At 36.0% G+C, this 20,656-nt stretch overlaps 1 protein-coding gene across 2 annotated transcripts in view; it reads left to right on the top strand.

Moving 5' to 3' along the window:
* Positions 1-20,656, top strand: part of piezo2a (piezo-type mechanosensitive ion channel component 2a) — a 187,752-nt gene that overhangs the window by 12,996 nt on the left and 154,100 nt on the right. For both annotated transcript variants that reach the window (XM_089125806.1, XM_089125807.1), the window contains exons 2-3: positions 6,936-7,031; positions 19,019-19,144. In XM_089125806.1, coding sequence (XP_088981932.1) covers positions 6,936-7,031; positions 19,019-19,144 — 222 coding nt within the window. The remainder of the gene's footprint in view (positions 1-6,935; positions 7,032-19,018; positions 19,145-20,656) is intronic.

Below are 20,656 nucleotides of genomic sequence, written 5' to 3' on the forward strand. Positions count from 1 at the left end.
ACAGTAAAGAGAGTTTATCTTTCAGTTATCCAGCTCTCCATGATCAATCTCAACCATCCGTTACTCGTTAAATATTAAATGAAGCTTATAAAGCGTTTTAATTAGCTGTAGACGTACGCATATTAGATTTATGTTGATTTAATATAACGTGTACGACGATGGACATTGAAACTACACAGGCCTAGTTCATTTGCTCTCATGGAAACACCAATATAGAGGTCAAAGAACTTTAATTTGACCTTAGACGTATAAAATACAGGCGCAATACACACTTTACAAGGCTGATCTTATTGTACACTCTCAGAAAAAAAGGTACAAAAGCTGTCACTGGGGCTGTACCTTTTCAAAAGGTAAACTTTTGTCCATTTTAGGTGCTAATATGTACATTTTAAGTGCTGATATGTACATTTTAAGTGCTGATATGTACATTTTAGGTGCTAATATGTACATTTAGGTACTAATATGTACATTTTATTTGCTGATATGTACATTTTAGTTGCTGATATGTACATTTTAGGTGCTAATATGTAAATTTCAGGAGCTAATATGTACATTTTAGGTGCTAATATGTACATTTTAGGTGCTAATATGTCAATTTCAGGAGCTAATATGTACATTTTAGGTCCTAATATGTACATTTTAGGTCCTAATATGTACATTTTAGGTGCTAATATGTACATTTCAGGAGCTAATATGTCCATTTTAGGTCCTAATATGTACATTTTAGGTGCTAATATGTACATTTTAGGTGCTAATATGTACATTTTAGGTGCTAATATGTACATTTCAGGAGCTAATATGTCCATTTTAGGTCCTAATATGTCCATTTTAGGTCCTAATATGTACATTTTAGGTCATAATATGTCCATTTTAGATGCTAATATGTACCACTAAGGTAGCAATATGCAGCCTTTGGGTACAAAAGGTACAACCCTAGTGACAGCTTTTGTATATTTTTTTTTTCTGAGAGTGTATGTGTGAAATATAAGTGTATATTAGACTCTGTGTGTGTGTATATGTGTGTGCATGTATATGTGTGTGTATACGTGTGTGTGTAGAGAGGGAATCAGCGAGGGAGCGTGGTTTTGCATCACACGAGCTCCACTATTCCTGCTGTGGTTTCTGTCCTCTCAAACGCTCATAAATTCCCCGGCATCAATGAACTGACACATTTATATTTGACGTTAATGTTTAGTTCTAATATAAAATTTGGTATTTTGAATATTTTGAGTATATTTTTGTCAACTTTGGTATTATTTCAATGTCAACATCAGTGTTATTTAGGTTGGGTGTAAAAGTCCTTGCCAGGAATGCTGGGACGTTCAGTTCCAACAGCTAACCAAATAAAAAGCGTATGCCAAATCTCAGCATGTGTTCATATTTTCATTCACCTTAACATTAGAGCACTGCTAACAAAATACAGAGGAACAATTTACTTGAAGCCTTTGTGCGTTATAAAGCCTTACAATGACCCAATATTATGTTTTCATGAATAATTGGAACCACAGTTATAAGAATACTCGATTCTGATTGGTCACTCACAAGTCACATGTTTTCTAATAGATTTTCTCCTTAGGGGAATTTATTTTTAACGTCAACTTATAAACTACAACAGACAGCATAATTTCAAATATTGTTTAACAGGAGAATGAACCAATGAATCTCCACCAATCAGAGAATTTAACAAGAAGCTCCGCCCACTCCATTAATCACGTGAATGACGTAATAGAGTCAGTCCCCACACACACATTATACTCTAGCCTATATATCTTCCCTTTTTTAGTATTCAGATCGTGTTTGCTTCAGATTTAAGTTAGTAATGTGGTGATTCTCCTCCTGCTGGTTTGGTTAATGGCTTATAATCCTCGAATCAAGACTTTTTATGGAACATGAAAGGCATGTAAATGGCACTCCCAGCCAGATTGTGTTGTTTAAAAGCCGTCTTGCATCCTACGCAAACTGACCGAACAAAAGAGCTAAACATCTCCGTCAGACTGGACCCCATTATCAAATGGTTAGTGGTTTGGGATATTTTCATTTCTGGCTTTAAGCTCGGGTGAGTGACTCATTAAATCAAAGGTCTCAGTGGTCTGTCCCGCTGCCAGAGGGCTTGCAGATTTTCTCCTACATTGTTTTAAGACCGAAGCCCAGAGTCACGGCGCTGAGGACGGACATCCAGACTCAGGACTCGGGTGTTTGTGATATTTGGCATTTGATTGACATCATGTGATGGATATTTCCTCCATTAAATACATTAATCTGATTACACATGATTCATTAAGATTATGTTAAATTCTGTATTTTTAAAATTTCCTTTCAGCAGAGTACTCTTAGACATACAGGTGGCACTTGAAAAATTAGAATATGGTGCAAAAGTTCATTAATTTCAGTAATTCAACTTAAAAGGTGAAACTAATATATTATATAGACTCATTACATGCAAAGTGAGATATTTCAAGCCTTTATTTGTTATAATGTTGATAATTATGGATTACAGATATGAAAACCTTTTCACAATATTCTAATTTTGAATTTGGGGTTTTCATATCTGTAAGCCATAATCATCACAAACAATTATAACAAATAAAGGCTTGAAATATCCCACTTTGCATGTAATGAGTCTATATAATACAGTGGTATGAATAAGTTTTGGCACCCATGCTAAAGTTGCCTAAAAAGAGGAATAAAAAATCATCTTTTGGATATTGATCTTAATGCCTTAATTAAAAAAATGAGGAAAACTCCAACCTTTAAGTACACCAATTTTCTTTGTGAATGAATAATGTATCATAAATAAATAAATGTTTTCCCTTAAAATACAGGGTGCATAAGTCAGGACACCCCTATGTTAAATTCCCATAGAGTCAGGCAGATTTTTATTTTTAAAAGCCAGTTATTTCATGGATCCAGGATAATATGCATCCTGATAAAGTTCCCTTGGCCTTTGGGATTAAAATATCCCCACATCATCACACACCTTCCACCACACCTAGAGATTGGCATGGGGTACTTTCCATAAGATCATCTTTCAATGCAAATCAAACCAGCTATTAGGCTAACCGAAGTAAAACCATGCCAATCTCTAGGTGTGGTGAAGATGTGTGATGATATGGGGATATTTTAATCCCAAAGGCCAAGGGAACTTTATCAGGATGCATATTATCCTGGATCCATGAAATAACTGGCTTTTAAAAATAAAAATCTGCCTGACTCTATGGGAATTTAACATAGGGGGGCAATGACTTATGCACCCTTTATTTCTCTCTCTCTCTCTCCCTATATATATATATATATATATATATATATATATATATATATATATATATATATGTATACACACACACACACAGTAGTCAACACTTGAAGTGGATTAAAAAAGTTAATCAAAGTTGTAATTAGACAAGAAAGTATAGGCTAACTTTGATTAAAGGTTTTGATCCACTTCAAATTTTCACTACTGTATATATTTATTCCATAATATTTTTATTTATTTATTAGTGTCTGATGATTGGTTGATTGATTTAATTGGTCCTATATTTCATAAATTCCAATATCTGATGATGTCAGTTGTGTTGAAAACGAATTGCCTTGTCCATACGAGTTTTATTCTCTACACCTCAGTATCTGAAACGGCACTGCTATCATCACTACATGGGCAATCCAGTTATAGACATACTCAGTATTATATAGGCTAGTTTGTATTTTGCCAGCATTGTTTCCATGTGTCCATTATTTGTCCCCATGTAGCCTAGTTTATAAGACCCAGATTAAAACAATAACGTCACACTAAAACAAAATCACAGCGGCGAGGTTTAAACACCAGTCTGAAACAATTACAATCACAGTCCAACTCATAAAAAAATAAAATAATAATAAATATTTATTTACAGGGTCAATGCACATTAATAAACAAGTGTAAACGTGCCAGAATTAACCCAAGAGGCTATTTTTCATCCGACCCTTGACAGAATGTTACACAGTCACCCTAAAAACAGAGACAGAGCATCACACATATACAAAAAAACATAGCATTGTTCAATCCCAGAATGCTTTTGTGAGATGCTAATCTGATGTCCACACACACATCGGCAGCGCTCATGCTAGCGCTATACGGCTAATGAGTGGCAGTTTTTGAAGCGCGGCAAAGGAAAATAAACCTGAGTTGATCTGAGGGGCGGTGTGTGTGTTTGTGATGGCCGAAAGCCCATCGCTCTCGCTCGAAACACACTCCGTGTGTCCTAAGATTACGGCTCTGGCACCTCGCGTCGCTGCCAATGTGAAGTTGCCATCTGGGAAATGTGTTAATGGACAGCTAATCCCGGTAACACCATAAACTGAGACTCGGTAAAATAATCATTTTCAAAATCCACACCAGCAAACAATAAGGCAACGGCCGCTCATTTGTAGGCTGTGTGTGCAGAAATCTAAAACTGACTAAATATTGTGTAAATCCCCCAGCCTGAGCTCAGAAACCCAGCGGATGTTAGCTTAGAAACACAGCGTTCCTCACAGCACAAACTGTGTGTACAGCGCCGTATACTTTACTGGGAATGTGTAGGACGTATTCTCGCAAAGTCCAGTTTTGAGCCAGTCCTCAGATTAATCTGGTCTTTTATATCAAATTATTTTCACGATTAAGAACATGTCCCCCCAAAATATCACCATTCAAGAAGGCATCTCTTCTACTCATCAAGGCTGTGTATACTATAAAACAGTGAAATATTATTAGGCTATAATGTAAATCATCAGTTTTCTATGTGAATATACAGTAAAGTGTAATTTATTCCTGTGATTTTCAGCATCATTACTCCAGTCTTCAGTGTCACATGATCCTTAAATCACTTTAATATGATGATCTGATGATCAACAAACATTTATGATTATTATCAATGTTGAAAACAGCTTTTAAAAAATAGATTTTATTTTTCATGGTTATTTGATGAAAATAAAGTTCAAAAGAGCAGTATTTATCTGAAATAGAATCTTTTGTAACATTTTACTGGAACTTTTGATCAATTTAATGCGTCTTTGCTGAATATCGATATTATGTCCAAAATCTTGCTGAACCCAAACTTTTGAATGGTCGCATAATCTTGTGAAGTCTCTGGGGAATTGTGTTTAATTATTATGGAAAATGATCCTAAAACGGGCCTTTTCTCCATTCGAGAGTGAATGTGACTTATCTATATTTTGTGAGTCATTTGTTGAAAATGATCACAAACGTAAAATATTGTTATGATGGCGTGGTGACATGATCTTTACTCCGAGAATAGAGCTGGATCTGGTCGTGGTTGCAGTCAGACGCCGGTTCTCTTGCGGTCGGGTCCGGTCCACGAGAGGCCCGAGAACAGCTCGCCCCTTTACAGTTCAAACATGTTTCATTCCCAGATTCGGGAAAGCCAGGATGTGGCTTCAGATGAGACAAACCGAAGCAAATTGTCCTTCCCTTTAGCTCATTTTGCTTTAGCATTAGGGAAAACACGTCCTCAGAGACCCAGAAGGAGTGCATGTGATGTTAAAGCGAGTCGTTGGCTCTGGATGTCCTCGCTCACACTGATTGAACTGAACGTCTTGTTTAATTCAGGCTAATTTACAAAAGTGGTTGGGTTTGTTCAGGTCAGTATACATTTTTTTGGATTGTTAATACCACACATTTATTAATTAAATATTATAATATTAATTCACATCCTATTAATTCTAATTCTATTATTTCATTGCAAAATATCGATATCAAAATATTAGACCAAGTGGCATCTTAACTTTTTCAAGTTTTATTTATTTTATTTTATAATTTTTTTTTTACCAATTATCCCTTTCTACACTTTTTAAAACCATTTAATTTTTTTATTTAATTTTATTATCAAAATATCAGACAAAGTGGCATCTTCAAAACAAATGATCCCTTTTCTAATTATTTAATTTAATTTTTTTAATTGTTTTTTATTTTATTTTTCATTTTATTTTATTATTTAAATTTTTTAAATCAAAATCTCAGACCAAGTGGCATCTTCAAAACAAATGATCCCTTTTCCAATAATTTAACATTTTTTTTAAATTTTTTCCATTTTATTTATTTTATTTATTATTATTATTATTATTATTATTTATGAATATATCAGACCAAGTGTCATCTTCAAAACAAATGATCCCTTTCCCAATTATTTTAATTATTTTTTATTTATTTTTCATTTTATTTATTTTATTTTATTATTATTATTTTAATTTCTTTAAATCAAAATATCAGACCAAGTGGCATCTTCAAAACAAATGATCCATTTTCAAATAATTTAATTTAATTTAATTTAATTTAATTTAATTTAATTTAATTTAATAAATTAAATTAAATTAAATTAAATTAAATTTAATTTAATTTAATTTAATTTAATTTAATTTAATTTAATTTAATTTAATTTAATTTAATTTAATTTAATTTAATCCTTTATTTGATTTACCTGAATATGAAACAGCCAGTTCCTGAGATAACACACTGCACTGCTGAATGAAGGCCCTGCGGGGACGGTGTGTGTGTAGAGATGATTGATTGATGGGCGACTGAGATAATTGCCCGTCTAAAGTTGCGTCGAGATTATCTGAACATGATCTGTGCAAGTTTTGGCACAGACGTCGAGGAAAGTCGATCGGTGGATCCGCTGGAATGTAGAAATGTCTGAGTTACAGATTCAGTTCTCTCTCTCTCTCTCTGTGTGTGTGTGTGTGTGTGTGTGTGTGTGTGTGTGTGTGCGTGTGTGTGTGTCCCGAGGCTGTTTTGACATGCACTGGATGCACGAGATCTCAGTGCTTATATGAAGAGCACTCCCTCTAATTAAAGACTTTACTTTAACAAGCGTCTGATTTGCTGTGTTTTGATGGCAGTCTGGAGATGAAAGATAAACAAGCTCATCATTTTCTCTTCCCATGTTTCTTTTTATCCACAGCATGTTTGTTCCGGTACAACTGGCTGTCCTTCGTCTACCTCATCTACCTCTTGCTGATCCCACTGTTCGCCGAGCCCACGAAGACCACGATGCGAGGTGAGCGCTGCTGATCTACAGTGTGTGTGTGTGTGTGTGTGTGTGTGAGTTCAGCACCAACTACAACCACCAAATTCAGGATTCACAAAAACGTTTTTGGGATATAATTATTTATTTTATTTATAAAAATATCAGACCAAGTGGCATCTTCAAAACAAATGATCCCTTTTCCTTTTATTTTATTTATTTATTTATTTTTTATTTTACAAAATTTTTTACAAAAACAGGATTCCCCAAAACTTGCAAAGTACAAATCGCTATTTAACGAAACTTACGTTTTTATTCTAACTTTAATTCTTAATAAAACCTATATAGACATATAAAAAAAAGCCAAAACACACAACAAAATTAATAAATTAATAAAACATTAAACGACAGAAATTGTAAAAAAAAAAATGTAATTCAAAATAATAACAAATACTGCAGTAGTAAGTTAGTGATGCTAAAACATCACTTATATTTTAATAACTACATCTCAATATCATCAGCTTTGGTGTTAATAAATAAATGCATACATTAGCTTGGTATACTTTATGTCCCGGAAATGGAAAATAAGTTTTGTGCTCATGAATACAGCCTCTGCAGCACAAAAAATATAGAACAAACATAATACATGAAAATAAAAAAAAATATTATTGATTTTATATAAACGTGTATATATATATATATATATATATATTTCACAGAAAAGTAGTTGAATGTAAAAAAGTTACATTTTATTTCAGCAAAAACAAAAAAGTATTTATTGTAATTTTAAGATTGCTTTGGAATCCAATGGTGATGAGTGACATCAGTGTGTCTCTGACTTGTGATTCTCTCCAGCGAGTCCCTGACAGAAAGAGCCCGCTACGCTAGTAAGGTGTGTGTGTGTGTTCACTCAGTGGTTGAGAAGAGATTCCCTGATATGATTTTAAAGCGTGTTGTGTGTACAGTAGTATATATGAAAGAGCTATACTGCTTGCTTCATTGATTCATTGATTCATTGATTCATTCATGTTCTTTAAAAGAGGTTGTGTTGAATGTTGTTTGAGCAGCTTTATCTGCGCTTCAGCCGAGCCTGAGTGAGTTCTCCGGCTTGACCGGGGGGTGTGGGGGGTGCGGGGGGGGGGGGGGTGGAAGTGTGGGAGAAGGAGGAATGCAGACTCTTCTCTTTTCCCAGCATTCCTCAATGTGTCACCAGTTCACAAGTTCAGCTTTACCTCGTCAGATTCAGCAGATTTTGTTAGTTTGTGTGTTCGTGAGTTTGTGTGTTCGTGTGTTCTTGAGTTCGTGAGTTCGTGTGTTCGTGAGTTTGTGTGTTCGTGAGTTCGTGTGGTCGTGAGTTTGTGTGTTTGTGAGTTCATGTGTTCGTGAGTTTGTGTGTTCGTGAGTTTGTGTGTTCGTGAGTTCATGTGTTCGTGAGTTCATGTGTTCGTGAGTTCATGTGTTCGTGAGTTCGTGTGTTCGTGAGTTTGTGTGTTCGTGAGTTCGTGTGTTCGTGAGTTTGTGTGTTCGTGAGTTTGTGTGTTCGTGAGTTTGTGTGTTCGTGAGTTCGTGTGTTCGTGAGTTCATGTGTTCGTGAGTTCGTGTGTTCGTGAGTTCCTGTGTTCGTGAGTTCATGTGTTCGTGAGTTCATGTGTTCGTGAGTTCGTGTGTTCGTGAGTTCCTGTGTTTGTGAGTTCGTGTGTTCGTGAGTTCGTGTGTTCGTGAGTTCATGTGTTCGTGAGTTCATGTGTTCGTGAGTTCATGTGTTCGTGAGTTCCTGTGTTCGTGAGTTCGTGTGTTCGTGAGTTCCTGTGTTCGTGAGTTCCTGTGTTCGTGAGTTCCTGTGTTCGTGAGTTCGTGTGTTCGTGAGTTCCTGTGTTCGTGAGTTCATGTGTTCGTGAGTTCGTGTGTTCGTGAGTTCCTGTGTTCGTGAGTTCATATGTTCGTGAGTTCGTGTGTTCGTGAGTTCGTGTGTTCGTGAGTTCATGTGTTCGTGAGTTCATGTGTTCGTGAGTTCCTGTGTTCGTGAGTTCCTGTGTTCGTGAGTTCATGTGTTCGTGAGTTCATGTGTTCGTGAGTTCATGTGTTCGTGAGTTCCTGTGTTCGTGAGTTCATATGTTCGTGAGTTCATGTGTTTGTGAGTTCATGTGTTCGTGAGTTCCTGTGTTCGTGAGTTCCTGTGTTCGTGAGTTCCTGTGTTCGTGAGTTCGTGTGTTCGTGAGTTCCTGTGTTCGTGAGTTCATGTGTTCGTGAGTTCGTGTGTTCGTGAGTTCCTGTGTTCGTGAGTTCATATGTTCGTGAGTTCATGTGTTCGTGAGTTCATGTGTTCGTGAGTTCATGTGTTCGTGAGTTCCTGTGTTCGTGAGTTCCTGTGTTCGTGAGTTTGTGTGTTCGTGAGTTCGTGTGTTCGTGAGTTCATGTGTTCGTGAGTTCCTGTGTTCGTGAGTTCGTGTGTTCGTGAGTTCGTGTGTTCGTGAGTTCATGTGTTCGTGAGTTCCTGTGTTCGTGAGTTCCTGTGTTCGTGAGTTCATGTGTTCGTGAGTTCCTGTGTTCGTGAGTTCCTGTGTTCGTGAGTTCATATGTTCGTGAGTTCATGTGTTCGTGAGTTCATGTGTTCGTGAGTTCGTGTGTTCGTGAGTTCGTGTGTTCGTGAGTTCATGTGTTCGTGAGTTCGTGTGTTCGTGAGTTCCTGTGTTCGTGAGTTCATATGTTCGTGAGTTCATGTGTTCGTGAGTTCATGTGTTCGTGAGTTCCTGTGTTCGTGAGTTCCTGTGTTCGTGAGTTTGTGTGTTCGTGAGTTCGTGTGTTCGTGAGTTCCTGTGTTCGTGAGTTCGTGTGTTCGTGAGTTCGTGTGTTCGTGAGTTCATGTGTTCGTGAGTTCCTGTGTTCGCGTGTTCATGTGTTCGTGAATTTGTGTGTTTGTGTGTTCGTGAATTTGTGTTTGTGTGTTCGTGAGTTGGTGTTATCATGAGTTTTTGAGTGTGTTTACAGTATATGACTCTGCGGTTCTGCTCACACTGACTCTGATGTGTGTGTGTGTGTGTGTGTGTGTGTGTGTGTGTGTGTGTGTGTGTGTGTGTGTGTGTGTGTGAGGCTTGCAGGGGCTTGTATCGTGAGCTCATCTGAGTTTGACAGCTGATGTGAGCTCGGTTTATTAGCGGCGCCTGCTCAGACAAGCTTTGCTATTGTTACTCACTCATTTCTCTTCAAACCGTTTGTGGAAATCAATTATACCAATGATCACTGATGACTGATTTCTTCCTAAATTGTAACTATGAAACAAGCGTTTTCTGTAAAACGATATGGATTGCAAAAAGCACTGTAACAAATAAACTCTTTATTTTTTTTGATTGATCACTTATTTAATAAAGATATGTTATTAAAGAAGTGACATTTGGTCTATCCTTGAAAAACACTGCAGTGTTATTTTAGTATTCTGTATTAATATTAATATTAATAAAATATTATATTTTATTTATATTTATTTATTACATCATATATATATATATATATATATATATATATATATATGTACGCATGTGACTTTCCTACTGTATACTTTCTTATGCATAATAATTTACAATTTACAATATTTATAGATTATATTTCTCACAATTGTATTACTTTAACAACATTATTCATTATTTATATAATAGTTAATTTTAACTGACACTCAAATTAAAATAAAAAAATATATAAATAATTATAATTTTTTGAAGAAATATATACATACAATAGGTCCATAAAAATAGACATAAAAATCACAAAAACATGATTACTAATTTTTAAAAAAAAAATGAAAACAGAAAATTTAAGAATAAAAACTGATTAAAAATTTTAACAAAAACTATAATCTCCAACTATAATGAAACTAAAATAACACTGGTAAGACTTATTAATGAGATTCCTCTCCAAAATATTATGACTTTAGTCTTGAAATCATAGATTTGGCTCTGAAATGCATAATGTGTTGCATTAAAAGTGTCACTGAATTTACCCGTGCTGAGCTTTACTGATTAAAGACGTTTGAGCCGTCACTTCCCCGCATCTGGAGCTGGTTTATACACAGCTGTTTACTGGGAATCGCACATATCTCATACACACGGCTGCGGGTCAAAGGTCAAAGGGGAGGAGGTCAAGAGGTCGCCCAGCCCGCGGCTCGACACACGCAGACGTCTCCCGTCTGTGAAGCTGCTTCGTCTTCAGTGCCTGATTTTTACCCCATTGCTCATTTCCGGCATGATGTATATAGATGTGTTTTCCTGTCAGTCAGTGGACAGGTTTACAGTGTTTACACGAAGTGTTCCTGAGAAACAAGGGGGAGTTGCACATCCTGATCCCAAGATGCTTACAGTTGACTCATTAACACACAGTTTATAAGCAGAACGGCTCCACCGGTCAAAAGTCTCTTGTGCTCACCAAAGCTGCGTTTATTGGATAGAAAATTCAGTAAAACAGTGAAATATTATTATAATGTAAATCATCAGTTTTCTATGTGAATATATAGTAAAGTGTAATTTATTCCTGTGATCAAAGCTGAATTTATCATCATTACTCCAGTCTTCAGTGTCACATGACCCTTCAGAAATCACTCTAATATGAGGATCTGATGATCAACAAACATTTATGATTATTATCAGTGTTGAAAACAGTTAATATTTTTGATAATGTTTCGTAACATGATAAATCTTTTTACTGTCAATTTAATGCATCATTCAACGCACTAATGTCAGACGTGCCGTGTAAATTTGTCATTAATAATTTTATCGTTTGGTTTTGAGTCAAACTCAAATTAAATAAATAATCCATTGGACTTCTAGATATTACAACATGGTAATTTAATATAAACTGATTTATTAGTTTATATTTTATTTTATTTTAATTGATAAATATGTAATAAATATATGAAGAGTTCAGATGCAAAAGCCTCTAAATGCCATTTGAAATTTTCTTCTAAAATGACCATTTTTATCAAGCTTGTATATTTAAGTTCAGTAATTTCACTTAAATGACAATTAATAGGTAATTATCATTGCCATTTAAGTGAAATCATTGAACTTAAATATACAAGCTTGATAAAAATGATCATTTTAGAAGAAAATTTCAAATGGCACTTAGAGGCTTTTGTATCTGAACTCTTCATATCCATTTTCATTGCAAAAATAAACTTTGTGATTTAGTTTTGAGATTTTTGAGATTATTGATTTATAAAGTGACTGTCATATAAAGTTGCTCTCAGATTTGGGTCATTTTACCCATCCTGGATAGTGTTTTTCGTAAAATGACACATGCATTTTTCCTTTTTGTGTTGAAATAGTTAACTCTCACACAAGATGACTATTACATTTAGATGTATTTTGAGTTCTTTAGAAACCCTTTATTTCATCATAAACTCCCCCAAAGTTCAGTGTACTCAGCGAAGTTTAGCAGATTTCTCCACTTTAGATTTACTGTGAGGAACTGTGTGTGTGTGTGTGTGTGTGAGGCTCACAGTAATACAGTAAAGGCTGTTGTGTGTGTGTGTGTGTGTGTGTGTGTGTGTGAGTCAAACCCTGCCAATGTTCCTCTGCCTCATAACAACCAGATGTTGCTATGAATCACACACCTTTACCTGTGCGTATCCGGCACTGTTGTGAGGTGATGATGTGCAGTGGCCCAAGCTGGATTTAAGACGTTTGTCAGTTTCTTCAGCACATTTAGACATTTTATTACAGCTCGTAAATTATTCTGCGACTCAACTTGATAAAATGCTTTGCAATATAACCAGATCATGCTGGAATCTGTGGATTATAGAGTGAAATCTTCAAAAGATTACGCCATTTGTGTGAAAAAAGGAAGACATTTCTCTTTTGGAATGAAGAAATTATGATTTTATGAGGCGACTATTCCTTTAAAGTGTCCCTGTGATGCTAAATGGAGTTAAACGAGTTCCTTTCTTCACTTCTTTACTTCTCAACTAACTTGCATTATCCTGTGGTCTTGATTGGCTGAACAGCGTCTCTTAGCTCCGCCCTCAAACACTAGTGTATCTGAGTCTGGGAGAGTTCGGTTCGTGTTTGTGTCGAGAAGACGCTGTTTTCTGAGATTGATGCGGTGAAACCCACACCATCGTTACCGTTCGTATCACCGTGTGTCAAGAGCTGAGACTCAGATATTATAATGACACGGTCGACCAATCACAACAGAACAGACTGACCAATCAGAGCAGAGGAGGCTCTCAGAGAGGCGGGGCTTAGAGAGACTGAATCCTGCACTGCAATGGATATTTTGAGAAAATGTAATTGTTTTTTGACCTTGAATGCATGTAAAACTATTGTAGGGGAAAACAAAGAAAACCAGGAACCTTCAAGAATCAAGAAAAAAAAGCATAATAGGGGCATATTAAGTTTTTGTTTGAGTGACATTGACGTAATCAAAACATTGATCCCTGGAGAAGGAGAAATAGAAGTGCAGGATAAAGCACACACAGATGATGTGTCCTCTTGAGGGAAGCAGGAGGTAAGATGTTTTCCTGAGGAAACACATCTCAATGGAGAGTTCGTCAGAGAGGAACCGTGACCCGAAGCCCGGCCTCACCCCAGTTCCTCAGGAACGGGTCACGCTTCCTCACTCCGGCTGGCATCTTCAGTCATTTCTGGAACATGGTCAATATCAAGAAAACTTTGATCTATCTGACCTCTTTTATAGTTTTGTTATCAATATCATTCAAATTGTTAGATCTGAAGATGTAGCCCTCAAACCGTATTCACTTTATAGCCTTTAATCCTGTAATTGTGGACAAATGTGGGCACAGAAGACTCAAGTGTGATCCTAATTTTTATTTATTATAAATGTTATATCACTGTCTTCGATAAAGTTTTGTCTACACTGTAAAAATGAATATGCTTTATATAATCAATAAAATTGATTACAAGCAATATTATTCATTAAATTGACCAAATTAGAATTGAGTAATAGTTAATCAAATTAATATTCTAATTAATTATAATTTGTACAATTTAATTAATAATATTGCTTGTAATATGTTGCCACAATTTTATTGATTAGATAAAGCATATTCATTTTTTTCAGTGTATCCATTTATGGTGTTTTTTTTGTTTTTGTTTTTTTATTTTGGGGGTATTTTTGAATTTATTTACTTTAAAAAGTACCATATTTTCTATGTAAATGATGCTTATTTTTATGTTTTATTTTTATTAACTACATTAAAATGTCATTCCAATAAGTTCTTAGAGCTAAAACCTATAGATGAAGTGACTTTGCCGTCACCTGGTGTCTTATTTTGGCTTATTTTAGACTCTAAATTACAGTTTTCCCCATTCATTTCATTTCTATGTGTGCCCATTTTTGACCCAAACACAAGATTTAGGAGTTTTTTTCCACTTAACATTGTGTAATTGATTAAAAAAATTGTGTGTTCAAGAGGCAAACTTAGGAAAAGTAGCCAAGTCTTGTACCGCTCAGATCAAGGGAAGTATTTTTTAAAAATAAATTTAAAACTATTTTGCCCACATTTGTCCAGAATAATGTGAAATATTATTCTAATGTAAATCATCTGTTTTCTATGTGAATATATAGTAAAGTGTAATTTATTCCTGTGATTTTTATCATCATTACTCCAGTCTTCAGGGTCACATGATCCTTCAGAAATCACTCTAATATGAGGATCTGATGATCAACAAACATTTATGATTATTTGCTTTTTGCAATTGCCAGAACCAGTGGTTTATGGTCAGTGACATCAGTTCTCAAATGGGGTTTTGCATTAATTCATGCATGAAAATATGTCTTGGATTTCAGTCTGTTTGAGCTTCGGAAGACTGTATAGATGATACTTTTGGTGCTTTAGGATGTTTTTTTTTTTGGATCTTGGATCATGGTATTGTGTATGGATAAGCGGCTTGAACTTCAAAACGTCATATTTTGTGTTCCACCAAATAAAGAAAGTCATCTGGGTTCGGATCAGCACAAGTGAATAATGTCAGGACTTTGATTTTGGCTCGGTGAAGTTTGAGTTTGAGATTCTCTGCTTTTATTTCACAAATCACAGTGATTACGACTCCTCGATCGACTAAAACATCTGTATACAAAATGAAAGGCCGGAAAATAAAGTAGTGTTCATGAATGAGTGATTGGAGACTAAGGAAGAACATCTGCAGTGGATAATATATCACACTGAACCGAGGTTACCTGCGCTTCTGCTGTGTTTTCATGTTAGTCGCACATTTTTGCAAACTTTCCACCTTGTTGTAAAACAAGAGTGTTGATAAGTTCGTGGCACCAGACCGGATTATAAATAACCCTGAAGGACTGACGATATATCCAGTGTGTTTAAAGAAGGAAATGTTGGTGGATTTAGTCAAATTAATGACACTCACACTTTAGGAAATGACTGTGTGTGGATCCACCTCACACACACCTCCCCGTTTTATGTGTGTTGTGTGTGTGTATCCGCGCGTTCAGTCTGGCTTGATCTACTGTAGTACGGGTTGCGATCTGACTGTGAATGCCAGTGAGAAAAGGTCGAGTAGATTTCCTCGAGTTTTAAACATGAATCAGAGGTTATGATGATTCACTTTCCTGACATGTTGTAAACTTAGAAACCAGACGCTTAACCAAAGTATCTGAGAACAATAAACATCTTTCTAACGTTTGGGTCTTGAAAGGCTCCGGATGTGAAATAAAGCAGGTTTTATTGCAGCGATGTGTGTATCGTTTGATGTTGTTTTTGAAGGATGCATTCAATTAATCAAAAGTGACATTAAAGACAAAGTTACTAATTATGCTGTTCTTTTGAACTTTCTATTCATCAAATTTCCAACACTGATAATAATCATTAGTGTTTCTTGATCATCAGATCCTCATATTAGAGTGATTTGTGAAGGATCATGTGACACTGAAGACTGGAGTAATGATGCTGAAAATCACAGGAATAAATTACACTTTACTATATAATCACATAGAAAACTGATGATTTACAGTGGAAAATATTTTTAAAAATTTAGAGTTTTTTGATTAAATGAGCAAAGCCTTAAATGGTGCGCAGAAGAGTCTTCTTCCAAAAACACCATATAAACTATAGCACTCCCGGCCCTAAATCTGTACTGTACGCACTGCAAATAACAGCTCTCACACACACGGACATGGACTCGTTCTCTCCGCCGCACATCTCCAGCTTTAGACTCGGTCGGCAGACGGACGGACGGACGCTCATCAGAGGAAGAATAATGAGAAACTGTGTCAGCAGAGACCTCGAGTCCTCTGAATAACAAACACATCTGGATCATATTTGCTCTTCCTCTGCCAGGATCGGCTTTCTGCTTTACACACTCCTCCAGTGCCGATCCGCACACACCACATCCACTGAACGGACCAATGATGTTCTCGATCTCGACTTCGACCAGGAGCGTCTTTAATCTCACTAATCGCCTGAACACCAGCAGACCTGTAAAACATTTTCATCACAGCAAACCATCGGAAACATCGTCAAATCTGGGCAGACTCGCCTGGCGACGATCCTCAGGTGTTGATCCACACACTGATGGACAAAAATGTGTGTTTTCTTCTTCCTTCACACACAGTTAAAGCCGTTAAAGCGGGCGAGCTGAAACCTGATTGGTACAGAAATTAATTTATTCATTTTAAATCTCCATTAAAATGTTTGGTGAGCACAACTGATTTCCTTCAAATGTTTTATTAAAATAGCCGATAACTTAATAGTTTGCAAATAAAAAAAAGTCGTTTCTGGATCATTTCCCTGAAAGGAAAATACTGTATTTTAGTGCCATTTTAAAAACTACACTCAAATTTGGGTCAAATATGGACAAACCCAAATGTTGGGTTAAAAAAAGTTATTAAAAAATGTACTGTTGAAAGTGAAAGTTGAAGTTGGGTTAAAATTTTAAATTACAGTTTTAACCCAGCATTTGAGTTTGTCCATATTTGACCCAAATCTGGGTTAAAACAACCCAGCTTTGTTTAGAGTGTAGTCGGTAAGATTTAATGTTTTTGTAACACTTCACAATATAAGTTAACATTAGTTGTTAGTTATTTAATATGATTATACAAAATGTTTTAACCCAATTTTGGGTCAAATATGGACAAACCCAGCCGTTGGGTTACATTTTTAACCCAATGTTGGAGTTTGTCCATATTTGACCCAAAATTGGGTTAAAACAACCCAGCGTTTTGTAGAGTGTTTGTTTTATATCATGCTTCCATTCATAATTTGTAATCATGATTTAAATATTTCCAAACAAACGCCCAGAAAAATATTTAAAGATATGTATAACGCAAAATCAAAATATAATTCTTCTAGAAAATGATTCTACAACTATATATCATATTGACTGTACTTTTTATGTGATATTTGATAAGGTGCACCATTTAGAGACATCAAAAAATGCTGGGTTGTTTTAACTCATTTTTGGGTCAAATGTGGACAAACTCAAACGTTGGATTAAAAATGCAATTTAAAACTGGGTTTGTCCATATTTGACCCAAAAATGGGTTAAAACAACAAGTGCAGCAGTTATTAATCTAAGTTAATGTTAATTTCAACATTCACTACATTATTAAAATGAACAGCTGTATTTGTATTGTACATGTGAACTAAAGTGTTCAGTGTTTTTTTTAAAGAAGTCTTGTTCCTCTATTTTTCTTCCGTATACAGAAACATCAGCTTGAAACCCCTATAGTTGTGTCGTTTATCTCCATTGACAGTACCAGGTCCTTATATACAGTATTCTGCTGTCTGTATTTATTTTTCTAATTCTTTGTGAAAGTGTATTTAATTCCCTGACGAGGCTTCAGGAGTCGAGGGCTGACACCGACCCGCTCTCCGTTCCTCTGATCGTTTCAATATGACTGTAAATGTGCTCTTGTGAATTAATAAGCTCTGCGTTTCATCAAAAGAGACTGAAATCTTTATTAAAAAGCTTTTAGACGTGAACTAAATCCATGCAACCTTTAAAGTAGGGGGAAATTTTATCCCACTGTTTTTTTATCCTTTAATTCATGATATCATCTGTCCAGATTTGCCGATTAGATTAAGCACTTATTGGTTTGGATATGACGTCATATCCTCATTTGGGCCGGATGGTTGTGGGTGTTTTTTAACATCCTTAAGCTCATGTTCGATGCTATCGGTGTCATTCCCAGCGTCCGTCCCACTGTATAAAGAAGCTTTGATGTCGGACCAAATCCTTCTCTTCTATCATAAAACACGTTTATGTGGCGTTATCCATAAATCAACTATCTTTTCGACCGTATGCATGCATTACTCACAGCATTGTTTCATTTGGATCTTTCTGAAAACGGCCACGTCTCTGAACTCACAGTGATGTACAGTCCAAACACTGCCAAAAACATCAGTGCTAAATGAATGGAGAGAGAGAGAGATTGAGTGAGTGAGAGAGAGAGAGAGAGAGAGAGAGAGATCATCAATCATTTTATCCCTTAAAGCTCATCTTTGATCACCAAAATTACATATTTAAGCATTTTGTCCTTGAAATGTTATGCCTTTATGCCTTAAAACAGCTTGAATGTAACTCGACACCCTTGCCTCATTTAGTATGCATGGTTCTATGAATATGCAAATGAGCCCCGCCCCCACTCACTCACTCCACTGGTTGACGATCACTCTTTGATCTGATTGGTTACAAGGTGGTTTGTGACGTCAGAAACACCAGCTGAGACTGTCTTTGGTTCACTGCAGTTTTAAGGAGGAAATACTCAGCAATGCTGTCCCCTTATCAACTCACACACGGTGTGTGTTAAAGCGGATTAAAAACACCACATACACACAGAAACAACATTAAAGCTGGATTTTCAGAGTTTTAAGAGCTTGTTTCTCTATCAAGGGTTGACCAAGTTGACCAATCTCTTTTTCTTAAAGAGTAAAATGAGAGGACTGTGTCGTAAGAACATAAGCACTTGCAATTAGTCTCAGGCTTTATTTAAGTTGCATGTCCTAATGTCAATGTTTTTACTCGGTATTAAAATCAAACCCTCTTCTTCCTCAGGACACACAGGGCGTTTGCTGAGATCGCTGTGTTTCACCAGTGTGACGTTCCTGCTTCTGCATCTCATCTTCCAAATCACGATCAACAGCCTGATGGCAGGAGACAACATCGAGCCCGACTTCAACTGTGAGTACTGACGGAAACATTACTCCGGAAACGCCGTTTTCATTTTAAAACGCTCTCCGTCCACACTGCCCTTTTCTGTGTGGATGAGAAACTTTTGGAAAACGCTAAATTCCCCTTTACTGAGATGATGCAGACGGAGAAATAAATAATAAAGTTATCGCACAATTATTCTAGGAGAATCTTTTCATATCCAGGTCGCTCTCAATAACCAAACCCAACATGTTTTGCCGCAGGACAGCGAATGTGTGTGAGCTTTCTGTCATCTTTGCAGGACTGTGATATAAAGAGTGTGTGAACTAACATATTTTAGCAACTGTGTGAATGTGAATACCTAATAACAGGCATAACTTTAAAAAAAAGACGTAACCTTCAAAAAAATTGAGTTGATTCAATGAAGGATATTGGTTTAATCAACAAAACCCAAAATATTATGTTATCTGAACCACATAACTTATCTATGTTGATTTGATAAAAGAAATTTTTTTTTTTACTGTATTTAAACATGAATATCTATTGGTACGATATGTGTCACATGACTAAACTTACGTCATTGTTTTCAAATACCTCCGTTTTGATAGTCCACCATGTCTAAACGGCGTTTTCAAATGTCAGGAAATCAGGAAATTTTAATTCTGAAGCGAACTACTCCTTTAAAATCATAAACTAGTCATGCATGCACTTGGTTGGCTAGTAGGAGAGAATAGAGTTTCCAAGTGATTTCCCCATATTAACCACTCACCTGCTCACTCCAACACTAATCACATGTTTCCAAACAGCCAATCAGATTTTTGTATGCAGTAAAAAATTAGAAACCTTCTCTGTAAAATAAAATGTTGCATTGATGGCATGCAAAAGTTCATGTCTGTCTGTCAAATTTTTAAAATAAAAAGGTGACGTGAGGTCGTCTGGCTCATGCTCTGGTCCACACGTCTGGCTCATGTTACCCCGACGCAACAGCTCACACAGAACCCAGACCGTAACTGAGCCGTGGCCCAGCCACTCTCTCCACGCGTAAAGACCACAACATCTGTGTTCAAGATGGAGATAAACTCATTCTCAACAAGGACCGTTCCCGACAGAAGAGCTCAATATTTCCAGCACAAAATGATGATAGAAAGGGGCTCTTGACCAGCATTTTACTGACAAAGCTTATTTGCAGAATCTGTGTGTCCAACTAACTGAAGAGAAGTGCAGAAACCTGCTACATTAGGTCCAATCACACCATTCACTTCTAAGCAAAGACGATCCATAAGTTCATTTTATTTGGATTTTCCCTCCAAAAATGGTCAATTAAAGGTTTGCGGTCACTCTGTCCTCAATGAATGACTTATTATTGCCAACAGACCATTCAAAAGTTTTTCAACAAAATAAAAATCTCTCACGCAACAAAAATATATTCTAGGAGCATTTCGTTAACGTTCCCATTAAGTTATTAAAAGATTATTTCTGAATGTTCAAAACATCCGATTAACAAAAAAAAAAAATCTTGGTTATATGAATGTTAAAGGGATA

The sequence above is a fragment of the Pimephales promelas genome, chromosome 22 (genome assembly GCF_988280905.1).
Source record: "Pimephales promelas chromosome 22, fPimPro1.hap1.1, whole genome shotgun sequence".
Classification (NCBI taxonomy): Eukaryota; Metazoa; Chordata; class Actinopteri; order Cypriniformes; family Leuciscidae; genus Pimephales; species Pimephales promelas.